Source organism: Aegilops tauschii, chromosome 7 (assembly GCF_002575655.3).
Source record: "Aegilops tauschii subsp. strangulata cultivar AL8/78 chromosome 7, Aet v6.0, whole genome shotgun sequence".
In the NCBI taxonomy this organism is placed as follows: Eukaryota; Viridiplantae; Streptophyta; class Magnoliopsida; order Poales; family Poaceae; genus Aegilops; species Aegilops tauschii.
In genome coordinates, this window is record NC_053041.3 from 596,081,984 (window position 1) to 596,107,410 (window position 25,427).

Below are 25,427 nucleotides of genomic sequence, written 5' to 3' on the forward strand. Positions count from 1 at the left end.
CGGATCGCCTATAAATAGAGGCCCCGAGCTCGAACTCGAATCCACACCACCTCTACACACCTCCAATACCCCGCCAAGCCACTGGAAGAGCCCCGAGGGAGCCTTCTTCCCCAACTCCGGCCGCCGCGACCCGCCACGAGACTCAGCTCGATTCGCTCCCGTGCATGCACCTCTACCTCTCAGCTCTTGCCAGTAGCTCTCTAGTGCATCCACTCTGCTGACCCGCGCTTCAATTTGGAGTTTGCAGTGCCCACCGGAGTTCTCCGCCATCGCCCGAGCCACGGTCCGTCGGAGAAAGTGTCGCCGTCGACGTGGTGCTCTCCGACGACCAAGTCCACCACCCACCGACGCGGAAGGACACACTGAACCTCTTGGTACCCTCCGATCCCTCTATCTCGCCACGGTTCAACGCCGGCGACCACCGCAGCCTTCGGGCGCCGGCGAGCTCCGTTGGCCGTTTTTAAACCTGACGTGTGGACCCCTTCCCCCCCCCCCCCCCCCCCGTCAGCCTCTCTTCTTTCACCCGCGAACCGTTTTCTGAAAGCGCCTTCGGGCAGAGTGCGTTTTCTCTGTGGGCTGGCGCATTTCTTTTCGAACCGTTTTCTGTTTTCTCAGTTAAGTCCCTGGATCTTTTCTGTTTCATCACAGATTAGTCCCTGGACTAAAACCCTTATAACTTTTTAATAAAAGATGATTTTTGAGTGATTCTTTTTCTGTCAGTCTTGTATTTCTGTCTAGTTTTTTATAGTATTTATTTGGAAAAAATTTGGAACAATTTTTATGCACGCGATGATTTTCACGTTAGTGTACGTTTTCGCTATACCGTAGGTTCCGGAAGAGGTGACGGAGCCGCGAACCTCGCCGAGCTAGACTCCGACTTCTCCGAACCAGGAAAGCATGTTTGAACCTTTGATATGATAGGTGTTTTGCATGTTTGATTGAATGGTTTATGCATGACATATGAGCATCGGTGAGTATCTCGTTGCATGTGAGGCAACTATCCGTGTGTTCCGAAGTTACTGTGATCTCTGATGAGAGATGGCCTAGTCATGTGGTGACATGAAAGGCAGCAAGGTGGTATTGTTGTAGCATGCCAGCCTTACGACATCCGATAAACTCCGACGTTAACGTGGACTGAGTCACGTTACCGTTCTTCCCCTTTCGTGCCACCACATGTTTTCTGCAAAGAATACGGTTTAGTAAGTTGTTAACCTCTTTCCGTGTACACACCAAATAGAGGGGCCGGGATGAGGGTTCCATGGCCCTGGATTAAAGCCAGTCATCCGGTCAGGGGGCATGGGTGTTTCCGGTTGGGACCGAGAGGGGGGCACCCCTTAGAGCGCGCGTATATAAATTTGATCCCATGCTACGCGAGGTTGTAGCCTCCCCGTCTCAAAGTTTTTCTTGAACGTTGCCGAGGGTGATTCCTGGCTTCGGAATGTTGAATGGGTGTGTACTGGTTAGATGTGTTTCTTCCAAAACACCGTAAACGGAACTAGTCCCTGTGACTACTGAAATCCGTTGGTTGTGGTTAAAGTACAAACTCTGCAGAGTCAAATCCTTCCGAGTCATCATATCCATGGTCAAGGACCGTGACCAGTGTATCCATATCTATGTCAAATCCTCGTGGTATTTTCCCCGGTGAACAAGCTTGAGTGGTAAATTGGTTGAACGCTATTCCGTGGATGGACTAACCCTGTTGTTTATTTCATACCTGATTATGCCCTTGAAATGATTTAAATTCTTGAGCTGCTGAGATATCAAGTTATGGAATATAAGCCCTTTATGTGATGTCGCTCAGACATCCGACTGTGGCACTCTTGTCATTTACTTTTGATATAAGCCCTTTATGTGATGTCGCTCAGATGTCCAACTGTGGCACTCTTGTTATTTACTTTTGATATAAGCCCTTTATGTGATATCGCTTAGACGTCCGACTGTGGCACTCTTGTTATTTACTTTTGATATAAGCCCTTTATGTGATGTCGCTCAGACGTCCGACTGTGGCACGCACTGTCATTTATATTCTATTATAAGCCCTTTATGTGGTGTCGCCTTGACGCCCGACTGCGGCATTATTATTTCTTTTGTTTCCTCTCGAGGATTCATTCAGACACTCGTTTGGCCCTCAGTATTACTTTGGGATTTCGGGAGGACTACCGCCCGACTTCTCTTTTATTTCCCATGCATTATTATCTCAATGTCTGAGTGCGCTTGTTAATCTGTTCATATGCATCATGTTTACATTTGTTATATCTTATGTCCGAACTGTCTTGCGAGTACTTTCATAGTACTCACATGGCTTGTTGATTTGGCCAGATGTTGACGAAGGCGATCTCATGGATGAAGAGTTTGATAGTGAGTCCGACGCCTAGAGGAGTCCCAGTCAGTCTCGTGCGATGCTGGATATTGGTCACTTGTATTATATATGCTTCCGCCACCCACAATAAGTATCCTCGAGCCTGACTCCGACGCTCGAAGAGTTGTTAGATTCAGGAGTCAAGTCGCCCACTTCGCTGTGATATTTCCACCACCGCTTTTATCGTGAGTTAGTAGTTATGCCACCCTATCCGCCTTTATGTATTATTGGCGTGTTTGTAATAAATTGTTGAGCAGTCTCCGCTCAACCTTGTATTATATTCAGTACTCCTGGTATTTTCTTCTGTGATCAAGAAATTGTCTACCCGTGAGAAGGAATTCTTCTCTACTGGTCCGTAAAAGGGATCGGTTTCTCAATAAATATTTTATTGGAAAACCGGTCGTGACAATTTCGGAACAAAGCGAATAAAAACACAAACTTCATGCAAAATGGGCTTGTACAAACTCAAAAAGTTGCTCCTGAAACTTCGGATTTCAACAACCAATATAACCATAAAATGGAAAGCTTGACATGCATATATAGCAGGCACACTGAATATAAATAAAATAGCGGTCATCAAATCCAGAAGCATTGCCACCATCACTTCCAACTTGGTAGTACTACCACTAGTGCAAATAATCAAACAAAGTCCCAGCTGCAGCAACACGCAGACATCCTTTGTAGTAGCGACTTTCTCAAACCAAATGAACACAACTGAATTGCAATGTTTATCCATACTTCATGCAGGAACAAATCAATTTCAAAGTTGATCTCATAAGTAGAACATGTATGCTTCATGACGACAACAGTAGCACTCAACAAGATTATGAGACGCGTGCAACTAAATTCTAGTGATTTTTTGTGGCAGCAAGCAAATCAAACAGTGGGGAAGAGTTCTCATTCTGCACTAGTCTGGCAGCAGTAGCGCCCAGCAAAATTCAGTCAAGCATCTAGTCTAGGTTAGAAATGCAGGGGACACGGGGGTCCGGCCATGGCGGCCACGGGCAGAGATCGGGGCATGCTTGGAGTGAGGGGAGAGAGGGGATCTGGCGAGGGAGGGAAGCGATCGGGGGGCTCACAGTGAGGTCGGGGCGTGCTTGGAGGTGTCGGGGGGCGCCGGTGTTGCAGGTCGAGGCGGCGGCAGCGGCGATGCCGACGGTGGTGGAGCGAGGCGATCCGGCGGAGGAGAGCTTCCCGGCTCCAGCTGGTGGTCCAGGACGAAGAAGCAGTGGGCAGTGCACCTCGTTGAAGCGGGCGCGGCGGTCGTCGGAGCGGGCGCGAGGGTCGTCGGAGCGGGTGCGGGGGGTCGGCGGCGGCGGTGGAGCGGGCGCGGGGATCTGGCGAGGGAGGGAATTGAAGGGGGATCTGGCGCGGGGGGCGAGGGGGAAAGGGATAGAGGGGGGAAGGTTAGCAATGGCGCACCTCCTAGGGGTGCGTCATAAGTACATCCATAGCAATGGCGCACCACCGAGGGGTGCGCCATTAGTAACTTTTTTTTAGTTACATCTAATATTTTTTTAGAAATGAATATGAATATGAAACAGTAATAATTTTTTATAAAAACAGTGGCGCACCCACCTCTGGTGCGCCATTAGTAACTTTTTATTATTATTATTTTCTGTTTCATCTAATAATTTTTTAGAAAATGAATATGAATATGAAACAGTAATAATTTTTTATAAAAACAGTGATAGCAATGACGCACCCACCTCTGGTGCGCCATTAGTAACTTTTTTTATTATTATTTTTTGTTTCATCTAATAATTTTATAGAAGAATATGAATATGAAAGAGTAATAATTTTTTATAAAAACAGTGATAGCAATGGCGCACCCACCTCTGGTGCGCCATTAGTAACTTCTATTATTATTATTATTTTTTGTTGCATCTAATAATTTTTTAGAAAATGAATATGAATATGAAACAGTAATAATTTTTTATAAAAACAGTAATAATTTTTTTTAAATATCATCAAATTTGTTATTTGAAAATATTTATGAATATGAAAAAATATCATCAAATTTGTTATTTGAAAATATCATCAAATTTATTGTTTTTTGGATTTTTAATTGCATTCATTTGTGAATTGGTAAAACATTTATGAATATGAAAAAATATCATCAAATTTGAAAAGATATTCATGAATTCAAAATGTGCCCATGAAATTTAAAAATATTCATGAGTTCAAAAAATATTAACAAATTCAATACTTTTTGTGAGTTAGAAATTCAATACCATAATAAACATAAATAAATATTCATGAGGACTAGAACAGAAGAAATATCATTTCAACATGTCGAATTACAATCGAGAAATGAAGACTACGATTTAAATACAATCGATCTTAGCTAGCTATCTTTTCACAATCTTCTTGCCTTTCTTTTTCGCAAATGGAGTTCTTCTCTTGAACGGACGTCCTTTAGGTAGGGTGGTCCTGCTTCTTCTTGTGGTGTATGGCACTTCATCGTCGTCATCATGTTCCATCTTCGGGTCGCCGTACTTGTCGAAGTCTTGCTCATTGGCGACTCCATCCATTCCGATGATCTTCCTTTTGCCTCTACTCACGACAACACGACTGGGCTTTGACGGGTCGGTAATGAAGAAGCATTGGTCCACTTGGGAAGCCAGTACCCATGGCTCATTTTTCGCGGTGACGTTTGCGCCCGCGGTCTTGGATTTGGCTTCGGGTATAACCATGGTGGTGAAATACCGGTCTTCTTTTAGGACGCTCTTGGCCCATCTGACACGGAACATCGGGACCTTCTCTCCAGCGTAGCTCAGCTCCCAGATCTCCTCGATCCTTCCGTAGTATCTGCCCTTGTCGTTACCGGTGTAGGATTCCATCGTTACCCCGGAGTTCTGATAACCATCGCTCTTCATGTCCTTGTCCTCGGTGTAGAATGTGTAGCCGTTGATATCGTATCCCTCATAGGTCATCAAGTTGTGCTCGGCGCCCTGTGACAAGGCGAATATGAGTTTTTCTTCCGCGGAAGAATCCTCATGTAAAGGGTACGACAGAAGCTTCTCCTTGAACCAACGCGTGAAACATGAGTTGTGCTCTTTGATTATATCTCCGTCCGTCCTCTGTTGGCCTCGGTCATTGTACGTCTTCTCAATAAAGGTTTTGTGCTCTACCACCCAAGGATCGACCACGTCTATGTGTTGTAACGCGACTAGGTTTTCTCTTTCAAAGTCGGCGAGTCAACCCTCGAAGTCGACATGCATTTCGCGGCGACCATCGCGGTGACCCCATCCAGCGAGCCTGCCGAAGTGCCTGTTGACGGGCAGACCAACGGGGTTCTCGATGCCTAGATAATTCGTGCAGTAGGAGATGCACTCTTCGGTCAGAAAGCCCCTGGCTATGCTTCCCTCTGGACGTGACATGTTGCGAACGTATCCTTTGATGACACCATTCATCCTTTCGAACGGCATCATGCTGTGCAGGAACGTCGGCCCGAGTTGGATGATATCCTCCACGATATGGACCAGCAGATGCACCATAACATCGAAGAATGCGGGCGGGAAGTACATCTCAAGCTCGCATAGTATCACCACGATCTCTTCCTGTAGCCTTCTGAGTTGCCTCACGCCAACCGACTTCCGAGAGATGACGTCGAAAAAGTTGCATAGGCCAAATAGCGTTTCACGGATGTGCGCGTCCATGATCCCACGGATTGCAACTGGAAGTATCTGCGTCATCAGCACGTGACAGTCGTGAGACTTCATCCCGCTGAACTTCTGCTTCGCTGAGTCTAGGTATCTGCTTATCTTCCACGCGTAACCGTAAGGAAGTTTTACTCCTACGAGGCAGGTGAAAAACTGCTCGATCTCCTCCTGACTTAGAGTGAAGCATGCGGGAGGGTAGTCATTTCCAGTCTTCTTGGCCTTTTTGCCTTTGCGACGACTTTCCGTGTCCTGCTTCGCCTCATCATCATTAGTGTGAAGCTCCTCCCTGATGCCCATTGATTTCAAGTCTGCCCTTGCTTTCGGCCCATCTTCGGTCCTCTCTAGCATGTTGAGCAGGGTACCAGGCAGACTCTCGCACACGTTCTTCGTGATATGCATGACATCAAGGCTGTGAGGCACACGGTGGATCTTCCAGTACGGCAAGTCCCAGAAAACAGACCTTGTTTTCCATACCTTCAGCAGCGGCTCTGGCGCCTTTCGCTTCTTTCCCGGCTCTGGCGCCTTTTGCTTCTTTCCCGGCAGTGGGCAATCTTTCCAATTTTTCAACAGCTCGTCTATTTCCTCGCCGCTCCTCGTACGCGGGCGTCTTCGGGGTTCGGTTTCACCATCGAACAGATTCTTGCGTTTTCTCCATGGGTCATCGTCGCGAAGCCACCTTCGATGTCCCATGAACACGGTTTTCGAAGACCCGGGATCTCTATCTAGCTGGCGATACGTTGTGTCATCCATGCACTTGACGCATCCAGAAAATCCGTGGACCACCTGCCCCGCGAGATATCCGTAACCGAGATAGTCGTGCACCGTCGTGAGCAGTGCGGCTCTCATAGGGAAATATTCTTTCTCTGCGGCGTCCCACGTATTGGCTGGTGTTTTCCACAGCGTGTCTAGCTCCTCTTTCAGCAGCCCCAGATACAGATTGATGTCGTTCCCTGGTTGTTTCAGCCCTTCAATTAGCATACTCATATGAATGTACTTCCTCTTCATGCACAACCAGGGGGGAAGGTTGTACATCCACACAAACACAGGCCAGGTGCTATGTGTGCTTCTCTGGCTGCCAAACGGATTGACTCCATCGGTGCTCGCGCCCAGCACGATGTTCCTTGGATCGTCCCCAAATTCTGGGTGTTCGAAGTTCAACGCTTGCCACTGGCTCGCATCCTTAGGGTGACTCAGCATCTTGTCTTTTTTATTTATCTCCGGATCAGTTCCGTCATCTTCTCGCTTCTTCTCCTCCCTATCCGCGTGCCAACGCAGGAGCTTTGCTAGCTTAGGGTCCGCGAGATACCGCTGCAGACGAGGAGTGATCGGAAAGTACCACACCACTTTTCGAGGAGCTTTCTTCCTCTTCTTGTATCGAGTGACGCCGCACACCGGACATATGGTAGACTCCGCGTGCTCGTCCCGATAAATGATGCAATTGTTCATGCACACATGGTATTTCACGTGCGGTAAATCCAAAGGACACACGATTTTATTCGCCTCCTCGAAACAGGTCGGGCACTTGTTCCCCTTGGGAAGACGTTCGTGCCAGAATGACATGTTCTCGTTGAAGCATGCGTCGGTCATTTTGTGTTTTACCTTCATCTCCAGAGCCATGAGCGTTACTTTCAGGCGGGTATCCTTGGGCCTGCATCCTTCATACAATGGAGTAACCGCGTCTATCTCCAGTTGATCCAGCTTGGCTTTCTCTCGGGCGGCAACTCTTGCGGTATCCGTCTGCTTGAGAAGCAGCTCTTGAATATGAGGGTCCTGCACCCAGCCCATCGATGGTCCATCGTCGTCTGCTCCAGCATCTTCATCTTCATGATCATGCCCTTCGTCTTGATCTTCCTCATCATCATGTCCGGCATCTTCTACATGATGACTGTGTACAGCATCACCGTCGTGATCATGTCCTGGAGATTCTTCGTCTTCTCGCCCGCCCTCGCCGCGGTGGTTGTCTTGCTGCCCTTCCTCATTTCTTGCCCGGCCCCCATGGACGACTTCATAGTCATCTTCATCACCTTGCCACCTATAGCCATCCATGAAATCACGCAAGAGCAGGTGGTCCCGCACCTGCCCGGAATCCGGGTCCGCAATAAGGCTCTTCAGCTTGCATCTTCGACACGGACATCTTATCTCCGTCTCGTTCTTTTGAAGCATCTCGGCCTTCGCGGAGCTCAAAACCTATTCACGATGCCTTCGGTCATCGTGCGGACCATGGTCGTCTGCGGGGTAGAGCAAAACGATATTTCAGAACCAAGAAAAAATTTGGCATGACTTTGCCTAAAAATAGGACCAAAAAGAATGCATAGTGCCAAATTCTCGCCGAAACGGAAATGAATCAACATTCCGGCAAAATATTGGCAACTATCGCATTTCAAATACCGGTACCTGCAAACACAAACATATGTGCAACACCACAAACATATGCAACACCACAAACATACGTAGATCTAGCTAGGCCATAAAAAGTGCATGTGCACGTTGTTGGAGGGAGAAAAAAGTAGATCTACAACATAAAGAAAGCTTTCCCCTTACTTACCTATCAAAAAAAGATAATTTAACCACTTAATTTGGGTGAATCTATGGTGCAAATGAGGTGAGGAGGAGGAGGCAGCCGAGACAAGCTTGGAGGAGGAGGTGGAGAGAATGAAGTGAGGAAAGTGAGTGTGGTAGGTGGCTGTCCAAAATATCTAGCTGGTCTCAGGTTACTAATGGCGCACCACCTAAAAATGTGCCATTAATAACCCTGGTTACTAATGGCGCACCAGTTAGGGGTGCGCCATAACTAGTTTTGCAAAAAAAATTGTTAGTAGTGGCGCACCGTGGTTGTGGTGCGCCATTACTAGTTTGAACTAGTAATGGCGCACTTCACACAGGTGCGCCATTACTAGTTTTGAAAAAAAAGTAAAAAAATTGTTAGTAGTGGCACACAGAGCTTGTGGTTCGCCATTACTAGTTAAAACTAGTAATGGCGCACTGTGCCCTGGTGCGCCATTAATAGTTTTGGAAAAATAAAAAAATAAAATTTGCTAGTAATGGCGCACCGTGTGTCTGGTGCGCCATTAGTAATGAGGACACTAATGGCGCAGCAGTGGCACACCAAATACATGGTGCGCCATTAATGTCCATATCATCTATAGCCCTTTTCCTAGTAGTGGAATGGACACCGCAAGATTGAACCCAAAGCTAAGCACTTCTCCCATTGCAAGAAAGATCAATCTAGTAGGCCAAACCAAACTGATAATTCGAAGAGACTTGCAAAGATAACCAACAATACATAAAAGAATTCAGAGAAGATTCAAATATTGTTCATAGATAAACTTGATCATAAACCCACAATTCATCGGTCTCAACAAACACACCGCAAAAGAAGATTACATCGAATAGATCTCCACAAGAGAGGGGGAGAACATTGTATTGAGATCCAAAAAGAGAGAAGAAGCCATCTAGCTAATAACTATGGACCCGAAGGTCTGAGGTAAACTACTCACACATCATCGGAGAGGCTATGGTGTTGATGTAGAAGCCCTCCGTGATTGATGCCCCCTCCGGCGGAGCTCCGAAAAAGGCCCCAAGATGGGATCTCACGGGTACAGAAGGTTGCGGCGGTGGAATTAGGGTTTTGGCTCCGTATTTGGTAGTTTGGGGGTACGTAGGTATATATAGGAGGAAGAAGTACGTCGGTGGAGCAACGTGGGGCCCACGAGGGTGGAGGGCGCGCCCGGGGGGTAGGCACGCCCCCCTACCTCGTGCCCTGCTGGTTGATGTCTTGACGTAGGGTCCAAGTCCTCTGGATCACGTTCGTTCCGAAAATCACGTTCCCGAAGGTTTCATTCCGTTTGGACTCCGTTTGATATTCTTTTTCTGCGAAACTCTGAAATAGGCAAAAACAGCAATTCTGGGCTGGGCCTCCGGTTAATAGGTTAGTCCCAAAAATAATATAGAAGTGTATAATAAAGCCCATTAATGTCCAAAACAGAATATAATATAGCATGGAACAATCAAAAATTATAGATACGTTGGAGACGTATCAGATGGCGTGGTGACGGTGATGGTGAAGTGATCTCTGTAGGGCTTTGTCTAAGCACTATGAAAATATGACCAGGGGTGTAAACGGTGGAGGGGGCGCCGCACACGGCTAGGCAATTGTCTGGTATGTGCTAGGGGCGCCCCCCACATACATATAGGTGGGAGGGGAGGGGAGGCTTCCAGGAGGCGCCCAAGTAGGCCGAATCCTACTTGGGGTCTCCCCTTGGCCGGCGGCCCCCCTGCCATATTTGCCGGAGGGGGAAGGAAAGAGGAGGGGGACAAAGGGAATGGGGAGGCTGAATCCCCCCCTTTCCTTTTCTCTTCCCTCTTTCCTTCTCCCCTTGGTTCGGCCCATATGGGGGCGCACCAGCCCCTGGTGGCTGGTGTATTTCCCCTCTTGCCCATAAGGCCCATATCTTTTGCCGGGGGTGCCCGGAACCCCTTCCGTTGACCCGATATGTACCCGGTACCCTCCGAAACACTTCCGGCGTCCGAATACTATCATCCTATATATCAATCTTTACCTCTCGACCATTTCGAGACTCCTCATCATGTCCGTGATCTCATCCGGGACTCCGAACAACATTCGGTCACCAAAATCACATAACTCATATAATACTATATCGTCATCGAACGTTAAGCGTGCTGACCCTATGGGTTCGAGAACTATGTAGACATGACCGAGAAACCTAGCTCATGCATATCATCTACGCATAGACCCGGCTCATGATGCCACTGTTGGGAATCGTTGCATGGAAAACAAAAAAAATCTACGCACACGCAATGATCTATCCATGGAGATGCATAGCAACGTCGGGGAGAGTGTGTCTATGTACCCTCGTAGACCGTAAGCGGAAGCGTTTCACAATGCGGTTGATGTAGTCAAACTTCTTCGCGCTTCAACCGATCAAGTACCGAACGTACGGCACCTCCGCGTTCTGCACACGTTCAGCTCGGTGACGTCCCTCGCCTTCTTGATCCAGCAAGACGTCGAGGTTGTAGATGAGTTCCGTCAGCACGACGGCGTGGTGACGGTGATTGTGAAGTGATCTCCGCAGGCTTCGCCTAAGCACTACGAAAATATGACCGGGGTGTAAACGGTGGAGGGGGGCGCCGCACACGGCTAGGCATTTGTCTGGGATGTGCTAGGCACCCCCCCTCCTCATATATATAGGTGGGAGGGAGAGGGAAGAGGCCAAGGGGCGCCCCAAGTAGGTCCGAATCCTACTTGGGCTCCTGCCTTGGTCGCGCCCCCTGCCATATTTGTCGGAGCGGGAAGGAAAGAGGGGGGAGAGGGAAGGAAGGGGGAATCTGATTCCACTCTTTCCTTCTCCTCCTAGGATGGCCCATATGGGGGGCACACCAGCCCCTTGTGGCTGATGCGTTTCCCCTCTTCGCCCATAAGGCTCATATCTTTTGCCGGGGGTGCCCGGAACCCCTTCCGGTGACCCGATAAGTACCCGGTTCCCCCCGAAACACTTCCGGTGTCCAAATACCCTTGTCCTATATATCAATCTTTACCTCTTGACCATTTCAAGACTCCTCGTCATGTCCGTGATCTTATCCGGGACTCCGAACAACATTCGGTCACCAAATCACATAACTCATATAATACTATATCGTCATCGAACGTTAAGCGTGCGGACCCTACGGGTTTGAGAACTATGTAGACATGACCGAGACACCTCTCCAGTCAATAACCAATAGCGAAACCTGAATGCCCATATTGGCTCCTACATATTCTATGAAGATCTTTATCGGTCGAACCGTTATCACAACATACGTAATTCCCTTTGTCCATCGGTATGTTACTTTCCCGAGATTCGGTCGTCGGTATCTTCATATCTAGTTCAATCTCGTTACCGGCAAGTCTCTTTACTCGTTTCGTAATACATCACCTCGTGACTAACTCCTTAGTCATTTGCTTGCAAGCTTACGAGGTGTATTACCGAGAGGGCCCAGAGATACCTCTCCGATACTCGGAGTGACAAATCCTAATCTTAATCTATGCCAACTCAACAAACACCTTCGGAGATACCTGTAGATCATCTTTATAATCACTCAGTTACGTTGTGACATTTGATAGCACACCAGGCATTCCTCCGGTATCCGGGAGTTGCATCATCTCATAGTCGAAGCAATATGTATTTGACATGAAGAAAGCAATAGCAATAAAACTGAACGATCATTATGCTAAGCTAACGGATGGGTCTTGTCCATCACATCATTCTCCTAATGATGTGATCCCGTTATCAAATGACAACTCATGTCCATGGTTAGGAAACCTTAACCATCTTTGATCAACGAGCTAGTCTAGTAGAGGCTCACTAGGGACACGTTGTTTGTTTATGTATTCACACATGTATTAAGTTTTCCGATCAATACAATTCTAGAATGAATAATAAACCTTTATCATGAATAAGGAAATATAAAATAATAACTTTATTATTGCCTTTAGGGTGTATTTCCTTCAGGAGGAGATGGTAAGTTTTACCTCCTCTTGCTCAACTTGTTGATTGATCATTCACTCAATGTTGGTCTACACATTATATGTAGCCGACATGTGCCGCCGTGATATACCACAGGTCAGCGGGGCGGCCATTTACGTGCATACACTGCTGGATGAAGCTGAAGAGGAAGTATGTGTGGGAGGATATAATCAGTTCATAAAAAACTTGTTGGACATCCAAAATCTAGTCGAAGTTAAGACTTTGTTGTACTAGAATTAATTTGCATGCTATGTGTCATGATTTATGTTATTTTCTATCCGCATTTTGATTAATATCGGCCGGTTTACATGTATTTCATCTGGTTAATTAAAATGCAGTTTGAAATGTATGCGACTAACGTTAGATGGTTGTCTCTCACACCCGTGTTCATGGACTGATCCTTGTTTACGAACGGAGGTGAAAGGTTTTTTTAGTTGCCGTTGGAGATGCCCTTAGCTCATTTGTAAACAAAGAAAAGAAAAACGTTACCTCTATTTTTCTAGACTCCTATACAAGGCTACGAACCGTGTCGTCCCATCATCTCTGTCACGGAGCCAGTAAATGAAGCTGTACTAAATAGTCTGTCTAACTTCCATGTCCTGTCTCGTCTCACTGCCATCAAAGCAGCTGGCTCTCTGCCGTTTCCACTGGCCACTGCGCCTCAGCACTTGCAAGGAGAGGCAGCTAGTTTGACCACCGTTCCCCACACTATCTCACCGGGAGTTTCTCGCCGGATCGAGCACCGTCTTCCTGCCGCGCGCGGAGGTGAGCAGAATGGCCTTGCCCAGCGCGTTTTACCTGTTTGTACCATCTTTTTGTTGAGCAGAAAGACTGATTTGCTGCTTCTTTTTCAGTTCACCGGAACCGGACCCGGCGGAGGGAAGCACCGGCTGCCATTGCTCGCCGCCGTCTCGCAAGGTAAACCCGTCTCTGTTTCCTCGCCAACTTGTTCCCTTGATTGAATCCGGCCGCCGAAACCGCCGGCGCGGCGTTCCATCTTGGGGAGTTTCTTACGGGTGCCGCTTCTCCTTTTAGGCGACCCGAACCCGATGCGACGGAGCAGGATGCCTGATAAGAGAGGTGCGGCCGTGATCGACGACCTGCCCGACGACATCATCTTCGGCAAGATCCTCATCACGCTGCCGCCCAAGGACATCGGGCGCTGCCGCATGGTCCGCACGTCGTGGCGCAGCGCCACATTCACGCCGGAATTCATGGCCGAGCACCGCCGCCGGCAGCCGTCGCTCCCCATCATCGACGGGAACGGGCAGCTAGCCAGTTTCGTCACCCTCCGTGCCGATGCTTCCGCCGGAGCCACCAGCCAGCAGATCTGGCCCTTCCTCTGCAGTTGCCGTAAATCTTGCTGCGAGATTCGCCTCCATGCCTCGAGCGATGGCTTCCTCATCGTCTCGCGGGGAGACCGGTTCTACATCTGCAACCCGACCACCCGCAAGCACGCTCACCTGCCATTTCCTCGCCCTCCTGCCGCGCTCCTCCTGCATCAAAGACATCTCCATACACGGCCTCTACCAGCACAAATCAACCGGGAAATACAGGCTGCTCTTGTCCAATATTCACAAGAAAGAAGCCACATTGTACGTCCTCACCGTGGGAGCCAACGAGTCGAGGAGCATCCAAGTCGTCATGCCAACACTGCCTTCGCCTTCCCCGGAACAAACGCGCTCGTTACTCTGTAAGCTATGCTGGCCCTCACCAGTCCACTACCGCGGCAATCTGCACTGGTTGTTGTTTAGGCCCGATCGCATTCCTGGCATCCGCAGCACCGGAGACATTATTGTGTTCGACACAGAAGCTGAGACATTCCGCTGGATGATAAACCCTGCCAACGACTACACCATGAACAGGTTGTTTGACATGGAGGGCACGCCTGCTTTCCTCGGTACGTCGGCTCATGTCAACACCGCCACCACCGCCATGGACGTTTGGGTGATGCAGGACTACGAGGCTGAAACCTGGGCCTTCAAGTACCGGATCGACGTGTCAATGATAGAGGCGTCACGGCTACTTTATTCAGCTTCTCCCAAAGAGACAAGTAAAAGGAATCTACCACTTGATTCAACAGTGAGATTTTTCAGTGGGATGACTCCGCTTAATGAGCGCGAGCTGCTCGTCAGCTTTAATGATAAACATGTCTTGCGTTGCGACACTGACGGCAAGTTCTTAGGACTGGTGACCATTGGTAAGAGACAGTATTGTATGGAGCTTACCGGTCATCGCCTCCAAGAGAGCATTATGCCGATTCCCTCGGGTGAGATGCAAGGAGAAGATGAGGACTTTCCGTTCTCCACAGAGCATGCCTTCTGAAGATAGTTCAGGGTTTCTTTCTGGTTTGTTTTGCCCTTGGAGCATCTACCTATCCTGTATGAGTCATGCCTTATGTTCTTCACTCTTCTCAACTACTCCCTCCGTTCCCAATTACTCGTTATTAGTAACTACTACTAGAACATGTTATTTGGGATGGTCCCAGTAGCACCTATGCTATCATCAGTTGTCGCTTATTATGATGCCTTGAACACTTTTATAATGTGCTGAACAAGAGTATCTATCTATGCTATTATATATTTCTACTGTTTGCGCCCAACATTTAATTTCGGTTTGCATTGCTGAGAAGCATGAATTGCATTGTTAAAATGAGGGATTCGGCCTTGGAATCTTGGACTTGCTGTTTGAGTAAATGCTCTTGCCAGAAATGGCATTTTTAGTTTTTGAAGTGGTTAGTCTGGATCTTTCCTTCCATAGCTGATAGGCTATGTTTGCTGATCAATATATCATACCACCTAGTGGTTCTGCTTTTTTTGTTGAGACCATTCTTGCCAGGCATACTTGCATTACATAGCTGTGTGTATTTGTGTCTGGTTGTTAATTCAGTTTGGCCACCAATTTGTGTCTGCTCCTGCTTATTTTGTTGTGTCAGGCATGCGTGCATTGTGTAGCTGTTGCTTAATTAGCACCCATTTGTTTTGCCTGGTTATTTACTTCAGTGTGGTCATTGTTGAAATTTTGGGCAACCAATTTGGTCCCTCGACTTCGATCATCTCTCCTGTCTTTGTTACGTGCTGCTTTCATGTTCAGGATCTGGGGCTTTTTGGGTAGAAACACGTTAGTAATGTGCTCTCTTGGATGAAGTTCAATGTGCTGGTTCTCCGGTTCATCTGTGTCTAGATGAAGATTTATAGCTTACATGCTGACAATGTTAGCCGGTTTAAATATACTTTCATGTGGTTCATGTCTAAGATTGCATGGAAAATCCAGCCACTTCAGTGCTGTTTGTGTAATCTTTCCCGTGTGGACCAATCAACTATAGCAGTGAAATTCAGTATCGCGGAAGATCCACATGCAACGAAACATCCCTCACGAGTTCCAAACCTAACCATCTTTAAGCTGCTTTCCCTCAAAAAGCACTTCATCATGGCTAGCTTTGAGAAAAAAATTGTGGTTCAAAATCAGACATTTCTTGGGGAATATATCAGTGCAAGCTTGTGCATTCCCCGTTGCTTATATCCTAACAATGTTGGAAGCCTGTGGTATCTTCTACCCAAGCACACTCCCGGATCACTGAAATTTGTTGTGCATGTCTGCATCTTATAAAAAATAAAAGATATGATATCTTTCCAACGTGAAAAATGCTGGTAGAAACTGATTACGCGCTTTTGTATTTGCAATTTAGTTCTTGATAAAAATGATCGACTTCTGAAGGCACGAATCATTTCTCTGTTGCCCTTCCACATGTTTCTCGCGGCATTACCAATTTGGGATACAAATCAATTGGTATGCAGGATTTTCATGCTTACCTGAATTTTAGCTTGTCGAGAGTTGGTTTTGAAACAAATCATACTCTGTGATAGTATATGTTTTGTCTTATTTTTCTTAGCTCTTCGTTTTTGTTAGTACTACTACCAGAGCATTGTCTCTGATATTAGCTCTTCTGTTTTATTAGTACTCCGTACTATACTAGCAGATCAATAGATCATGTCGTTTTGGATGGTGGTGGGAGCAGAGCATAGCACTTGCGCTTTGAAAGTGGCATATAGCATTTTTGGGTGGCACATATGATATGATCAAACGATGATTTATTTATTGATATGATCAAATGATGTATATAAGAAATTTTGTGATGATATAAATTGAATGCAACTAGGTAGGTAGGTTCAGTTGCAAGAAAGGGAATCAAATCTGCTCATAACCAAATCTGCATTGCACTAGTGGCACGACAGTGCTAATTTCAGTTGACTACAGACACAAAGCACACGTGGTTTCACATTAGTTTCGGAAACACAAACACAACATTCTAAATAAGCAAAATGTTAGAATTAAATACACATGTTTAATTGGAAGGGAATCTCCCCTTGTTAACTGCCATGCCATTGCCATCAGGCAACCGACACGCCTCTCCCTTCGCGTCCCTCTCCCTTCGCGTCCCTACGGATGTATATATTGTAACAAACCCAATGAATGAGAACAACGATTCCACTACTTGTCAATTATCTCTCGCTTACTTTGCAATACGTTATCAGCACGCTCCCGGCAGAGCGATTCTATCGGCGCCTGGCTACGACCTCGCTCGCTCGCGAGTTCAACGACCGCAGCCCTCGGTTCGGCGTGGTGGCGCCTGCTACCGCGGCGGCCATCAGCCCGGCAAAAACGCTTCCAAGCGGCAGCCTCAAAACTTCGCGCCTCGCACCCTCGTCGCCAGCCGTGGCCACGCCCGCCCACGCCGTGGCCGTTCCTGGCCGCGTCGGCGCTGCTCCCCGGCCTCCCCAGCCGCGCCCCGCGCCATGTCGTGGCCATGCTTGCATGCTTGCTGTGCTGCCATGGAATAGCCAATCTAGCACTTTCTGTGTGGATTGCTGACCGGCAACGGATAGAGCGAGATGCATCAGATCTTGGTCTGACGGGGGGCCTGCGGTGCTGAGATGTGGACCTGCATGCCTCGCGCCATCGCCATCTGGCCGCGCGGGCCGCCCCACGCCTCGGCCGCGCCCGTCCGCTCGGCCGCCCCACTACCGCGCCGCCGGACTCGCGCCCTCCACGCCGCGCCCCAGACCACGGCCTCCGCGCTGCGACGCGCCCCCGTGCCCGGCCGCCCGTCTGCGCGCCCTCCTGCCCGTGGCCGCGCCGCGCTCCCGTGCTCAGCCGCGCCCTTGCGCGCGCCTGTCCTGCACCCGTGCCGCGGCCCCCCTGGCTTCGTGCCCGTGGCGCTCGCAGAACACGCCGACGCCAACGCGGGCCGGAGCAGCCTCGCGGAGAGGTTTTACGGCCGCACCATGGCCGCCATCGACCACCGCGCCAGGACTTGAGCACCGGCCAGCCGATCGAGGTCGTCATAATCGACGACGACGACGAGGCCGCGGCGCTGCCGTCTCCAACCCCTGCGGTTGTTGAAGCCGAAGCCAGCGATGTGGTTGTCGATGCGGACACTGTCGGGCCGTCGCGCCTGCCGTCCCCGCCGTCCCGCTGGAGAGTCCGCAGTCGAGCAGCCGCTCCAGCCGCGCAGCAGCGGTGCTCACGCTCGCGGATGGCGCCTACAACGGCGTCGCACCCGGCACCCACCTCCGCGGTGGCTCCTCCTCCAGGACGAGCGCGGCAGGAGATCTTCTCATCGGTGATACGGCCGGTCAGCCGGCGCTGGGGGGTCTCCGCCGGTCTCCGCTCTGGATTTGGGATTGAAGTGACTCGGGAATTCGTAGACCTGTTTATTTCATCTAGTCGCTCTCCCTTATCTACTCGGTTTGACCAGGCCGAGGCTGCCTTACGTGGCCATATGCATGCGCTGGGAATTTAGGCATCCAGCATAGCATGCCACGTTTTGCTTATTTGCACATTTGTTTCAGCAGATTAGCATCTACCCCTCCGTTCCTAAATATCTGTCTTTCTAGAGATTTCAAATGGTCACCACATTCGGATGTATATAGACATATTTTAGAGTGTAGATTCACTCATTTTGTTCCGTATGTAGTCACCATTTGAAACCTCTAGAAAGACAAATATTTAGGAACGGAGAGAGTAGACCCGTGTGACTAACATCACTTCTAGTCACTGTTTTAGACCTGTTTATTTCACTTTCAGTATTGTTTTTTGTCTAGTAACTTATATTCCAGAACATATGTGTGATGTGATATATTTCCATGTCCTACATGTTGAAATTATACATCCACAATTTGCAATTGAGATTTTTTTAATCTCTTGCAATGATAAATTCAGTACCTCTGAAGTACGGTTTCTCCGTTGAGTGCGAGGTATTCCGGAATATTTCTATGATGTATTTATTTCCATGATAACCACATGTCGAGATTAATACGTCTATTTGCAATTGAGATTTTCAATTTCTTGCAAATACGGATGCAAAATTCAAGGTGATTTCTTCAAATTGATGCTTGAGATCACAAGATAGTCATATAGATCTACTGCCTACGCAGATTATCAATGACTACTGTTAAAGTCTACATTTTGTCATTTCGACATTATGATTGCTTTACAAAGTGCTCTCCCACATATGTTACTATGTTGTGACATAAGGCATTACGAGTGAGTATCTATTGATTTCATCAGATTATACTCCCTAGTGCTGCGAGATTACTCTATTTTGGGGATTATCTTTAAAGTGACATACTTAGCAATTTGAGATTCACGCTAATGGTTTCAAGCTAAGTTCTTGAAATATCCATTAATTTTGCAATATTCATTACAACGGTAACCATGATGGTCTTTAATTTACTGATAGTAAATTAATTATCTTTGGTAACCGATGGCTAGAGAATTTAAGGCATTCGCCTTCACTGGCCACCACTGCCCTACCTGGGCCATGAACATCATGATTGCTCTTGTGTCTCGTGGGATAATGTGTGGAATTCAAGACCTGTCAGATTCACCTACGGTTGGAGTCACACCACTAACAGAATAAAAATGTTGCCTTATGCATCATAAGGCATTATATCGATCCAGATATCAACATCTGCTTATTCTGTATTAGCAATCCCTGTGATACAAAGGACCTCAAGAGTAAAGGTTTGAAGCTCACTTCAACCTTCAACCCCGACATCACTGAAGGTGACGGGACCCTTTGGGCATGGAGAACGTGATGGTTGAATATGTCTCAACCGACATGTTTGGAGACTATGAACAGTCTCTCAATCTCCTCAGTGGTCAATATAATTTATGTCCATTTACGATGTTGTAACAACAACATAAGTATTGTTGTCATCATATATTGTATATCACAATATATTGTATCAGCACTTTGATACAAATTCATTTGTATGTATTCTATATATCCGACAGTGATTTTCTTGAGAATCTTCATGTCTATATATAGATTTCTACGGGAGTCAATCCGATGAAAAATGGTATGTGCCTTGTGGGCATATGCACCACAAACTCTATACTCAAGGAAGTCCAATGTTTCCACTCTCATTGAGAGAAAGGAGATATTTTAAAATCCCTAGACGCGATGAGGTATTTGTTGGCACAACTCGAGTCACATTTACTATCCCTGTGGGTACTCGAGTAACGTCGGGATGCTTTATTGCTTCCCAGGTTTAACTCGTACCCTACTAAACTATGGAGGTATCCGTTAAAATAGTTTTCATAGAGAAACTTATGTTGACAAGAAAGAGAAATACATTCTCTTTACCATATGCAACGGATATGGCAAGCACATTCTCCATGTATCATCTGGATTGTACTACACATACTACAAAACCCGTAGCACATGTTGCGCCCAAGATAGTTTTTCAAAATGTCTTGTACATGAAAAACTTGGCATACTCGCCTTGGTCATCGAGACATTGGGTTGAAACCGAAACTATTAGCAATTCCAATAGTTTATGATTATTATGATGCTAAATTCTAACACCATTTGGATTTTATGTGCACTACAAGTGACACAGGGAAGCTAATTTTAAGGCTTGCACACCTTAAAGTCTACGCTGAACCACTCAGACTCCTTGAATGCATCAAGTTGAGGTAAGTGGCTCTTCCCATCCATTGACTAGACTATTCAGGTATTCCATGGTTCTAAAAGACATATCAATATGATGGTCTTAAGTGTGTGCTTTATTCACACGAAACCATTGGCTCATTATCCTGACATCGATTTCAAGCAAATCGAATGGATAACATTGCATAATTCTCCTTGAGTGCCTTCTCTATGGCCCTTGGATTGAAGTTTAGCAATTTGTCCTAATGTCTAGACTCAAAATGGTTTGGTAGAATAATACCCAAAGAGTTAAGCTCATTGCATTATCTTTATTTTGGAATTGCAACTTACCAACTTTACGTTGGAGTCATACAGTTTTACACGCTCATGACAGAACTGCATAATATTATTCCCCTCTATCTTTGATATGTGGATATCTATCAAGTATTTCCCATCTGCGGTAATTCGGTTGCATACCGATATCACCACCCGGCACACATCATTGGCCCCTCAACATATAGCTGGGATCTATGTGAGGAATAACTATATTTCCGTCATACCTCAAGCTCCTCGCATGGGGAGTTATTCAAGGCCAGTATGCTGATTCAATGAGGAACATTTCCAGGCATTAGGGGGAGATTTCAAGTACCATAAAGAATGCCAGGAAATTAGTGGAATGTTCAACACATTTCTGCCACAAATCCACGTACTCAAAGATCTGAACCATGCGTTCAGAAGATTTGCAACACATTGCAAATAACCTGCCAGATTCATTTACTGACTATAAAGGTGTCATACAATCCTACAATCTTGAAAAATATGTCGGAAAGAGTGGAGGTACCAACTAAAACCACTCAACTCCCCATTCAAAGCAACAGGGGGAGAAGTACGGCAATAGTAATCAGGATTCAGCTTCTCGCAAGCAAGGATATCAAGGCCCGTGAATCAGTAAATGCAAGTCAACTTCACGTTGACAGACACCTGATGGGTAGTATACACCCAGTGGACGGGAAACCTCCACCAACCCAGGTCATAGTGCACAAAATGACCGGGACATCGGAATACCTGACTCAATCGCATTGGGAAATCGCGAGCAGTCACTATGGGTAACGATATTTCCATCAATTATATATTGATATATAGATTCTGGAGAAACATATAACCATAAGTCTACAATTGTCGACATACATTTCTCAACTAGATTGAAAAAACCTTTCAAGTGATTCAGATCCAAAGACCATGGCCATAGCAAAGTGTGAACAACACTCGGACTGAACTCAAGCAAAGGGTATAATCTATCTAGGTAGAAATAATCTTGCTCAATAATGAGAAGGTACTCATAAGCAATACCTACACCAGTTTTCTTCTGGAAATAGAATTGAGAACAACGAGGTGGTGAAACAAAGAGCAAATATTGTAGCACAAGGGTTCACACAGATACCCAACTATTCTCCAGAGGTGGAATCTCATTCCGATAACTTATATAATTGGCAGTTCAAAATCATCTATCTCTGCAGTTGATAGATGTAGTGATTACATATCCATGTAGATCACTAGATTCAGATATAGATAGTTCCCAATGGAACCTCAATTCTGAATCGAAGTACAAAATGCAACATACATTGTGTAAACTCAATAAGTCACCATATGACTTATTATTATCGTCGGTACATTTGGTGCAACCGACGTAGTGAGTTCCTTATTCACAAGGATTACTCCTACAATGATGATTATCCATGTTTGTGTGTCTGCAATGACGACACATGTAATCATCTAAATGACGGAGTTTAAAATGAAGGATTTGGGTAAACCAAAATACCGCTCGTTACTATAACTTGAGCACCTTCATTCATACATTACGGTATACTATGTTGTCTATATCCATAATATATTGGAGAAATTCATTGTGGACAAATCTTATCCATCCATAACTCTCATGGTAGTTTATTCTCTAGACATAAAGAAAGATCTATTTAGACCAAGAGATGATGGAAAAAAGGATATTGGGACTCAACGTTCCATAATGCCATTGGATCCACCAAACACAATTGGTTGGAACTCAAGAATATCTATCGAAATCTCCAAAGGCATCAAACATCTTGTCCTGGTTTTTTAGTTTCACAGAAATGTGAACACCGATATCATTGGATACATCGATTAGATCCCCACTATGTCAGATCGTAGAAAAGCTTAGTGTTCATACTAGGTGTGGTAGCCCTCTCATGAAGAGTCTTCCAAACAGACCTCTTGGCTACATCCATCAACCATTATCGCAAAGATAATGTTGCTTGTGTTGCCCGGATGCAAACAGGTTACGTAATAAGCAATATCGCTATATTGCATATCTTGCAAGTCAAATCATGTGAATGATTTGTTCACCAAGTCTCTACCAGCTTCTACATTCCAGAAATACATTCATGGAATTGGTATGTGATGGCTTCAGAATTTGCAAGAATCAGGGGGCGTACCTTCCTGAATTGTTCCTGTTCAAAGCATCATATTATACTCTTTTTTCCTTCATGAGTTTCCTTTAAAGGTTCTTATAAAGGTTTTTGATGAGGTAATATCAACATGAGATCATATGCCATACTTTCTGTTTTCCCCACCAGGGTTTTTAAGATAGTATATATGACATATTTATTGTCCTCTAAACTCTGTGAGTTTTCTCGTATTAAGTTAAAAGAGACAATAACCATTATATGTTGCATCATTTTCTCCTTATTTTTCCCACTCGGTTTGAAGGAGTTTTAGCAACATATTCTACACTACTCATATTTTTCCCACATGGTTTTTGGAGGAGACTCTTTCGAGTTGATGATACTACATGGACAAGCGGAGATTAGGGGGAGTGTTAGAATTAAACACACATGTTTAATTGGAAGGGAATCTCCCCTTGTTAACTGCCATGCCGTTGCCATCAGGCAACCGACACGCCTCTCCCTTCGCGTCCCTCTGTATCGTCGCGTCCCTACGGGATGTATATATTGTAACAAACCCAATCAATGAGAACAACGATTCCACTACTTGTCAATTATCTCTCGCTTACTTTGCAATACAAAAGATGTGAAGCAGTTTACTGCGGGCGCATCAACATATGCATTTAGCTTATGGCCAGCCCTCGACGAAGCGCCTTACCAATTAGCCTGAAATAGAGCTGAGTTCAGTTAGTATGTCCGTCAGTCTCGTGAGGATATTCAGTAGGCACAGAAGTTCCCAAAAGGCATAGACAGAATTTTTGCTGCCTTCTGTGAGGATATTCACATTCTGTGAAACCAACATTTATTACAAGAGCGATTATGCAGAGAAAAAACTGTTTCTCTATGGACCACAACAGAGGCGGGTGGCGGAGTACTCGACCAGTCATGCAACCGACCATGCCTCTTGGCCAGCTTTTATCAAACGATAAAAGCACCGGTAAGATCTCAGCTTTTTATCCCTGGTAAGTATCTCAGGATGATCAACTTTCATACTTCCACTTAAAACAAAACTAATGGCAATTAAATGATTGTTTAGCATCAACACTGAATTCAAGTCTGAACTACTTATGCTAGTTCACCACAGAAGTGTCCTTCTCGTGATTGCAGAATCCCTGGCTAGAATACCAGAAAAACTGAAGTCCAAGATCAATTAGCTCACCTCTGTTGGGGAGCGACAGCGCTATACATCCAGAGGTGTGAAGCCTTCTCATGAAATCAATAAAATCATATACATAGAAGATAAATCTGCAGCGAGCATACATTAATTAATATGCATAGGCATATAAAACTCTATTAGATTGTCAATCAAGAAGATTTAAGTAGCCGTTATTCTCCACATCGGAAGACCTCTTTGCTATTCAAGAACAGAACACGCAACAAATATTCAATCAGGACATGGCCTAACAACTCCAGAACTCATATGGAAACAAATAAAATATAGCACTTCAACGCTTCACTATTGGGAGGAATGAAAGAAAATACTCCCTCGGTCCCACAATGCAAGATGTTTTTGAGTGTAGTATAAAAAAACGTCTTACTTTGTCGGACGGAGGGAGTATTACTTAACCTTTGTAAGGACAGCGAAGAAGCAACAAAAGTTTAAAAAGTACTATCTAGTTGCACAATAAAATCAGAAGTTCCTGATGATCCACACTTAAAGATGGGTTCACAGACATTTTGAAGGAAACATGTACTCCAGAGCTAATTTTAGCCCAAGGATGACAGTTCTGAGCATGGAAATTTATTTCTCTACCTTTTTAATGTGTGTAAAAATCCAATATGTTAATGAAGTGAAACGAAAGCTATGATGGCAAGGCAAGGCAACCACATGCAACGCCCGAGGAAGGACCACCTGCCGGCGAGGTAATCCTGTGACACTGTCTGCCAGATCGAGAGAAAGGCCCACATGGCAGTGAGAACAGATTAGCAGGACAACAGTCAACGACAGCTCGGACTGCAAATGGACTGAGAACTCCCGGTATCCACCAACTTTGAGGCTTTATCTTGACTTTGAAAGTCAGTCCAGAACAATTGTCTATGTGTAGTTGTTTGGAAACATTGGTGCCTTTGCTGGTCTATGAGTTCATATCTAATGGAACACTCTATGTCCTTCACACACTTAAGCGAGTGTTAATCAAGTGCTTGCTTTCATGGGATGATCACATTAGAATTGCAGTACAAACTGCGACTGCTCTTGCTTATCTCCACTTGGCTGCTACAATGCCGATTTTCCATAGGGATGTCAAATCAGCCAATATATTGTTACATGACAATTTTCTACAAAGGTATCTGATTTGGTGCTTTAAGATCTATATCACTCAAACATACTCCTGTGGCGACAATTGTACATGCATGGTAGAATTGGTTACTTAGACAGGGAGTATGAACTGACTGGGAGGAGTGATGTTTATAGTTTTGGAGTTATGCTTGTGGAGCTTCTCATTAGAAACAGGCCAATGTTAAACT

General features: G+C 46.0%; 1 protein-coding gene across 1 annotated transcript; it reads left to right on the plus strand.

Moving 5' to 3' along the window:
* Window positions 1-13,122: 13,122 nt before the first annotated feature.
* On the plus strand, window positions 13,123-15,136 carry LOC109753704 (uncharacterized). Its single transcript, XM_040394900.3, has 3 exons — window positions 13,123-13,313; window positions 13,403-13,466; window positions 13,584-15,136. Exon 3 carries the CDS (start codon window positions 13,848-13,850, stop codon window positions 14,871-14,873), a length of 1,026 nt encoding a protein of 341 aa, XP_040250834.2. The 5' UTR covers window positions 13,123-13,313; window positions 13,403-13,466; window positions 13,584-13,847; the 3' UTR covers window positions 14,874-15,136.
* The last annotated feature ends 10,291 nt before the right edge of the window (window positions 15,137-25,427 follow it).

What these genes read in the sequence shown, in the direction of transcription:
- LOC109753704 (XM_040394900.3), top strand. Translation starts at nt 13,848, where the DNA reads ATGCTTCCGCCGGAGCCACCAGCCAGCAGATCTGGCCCTTCCTCTGCA.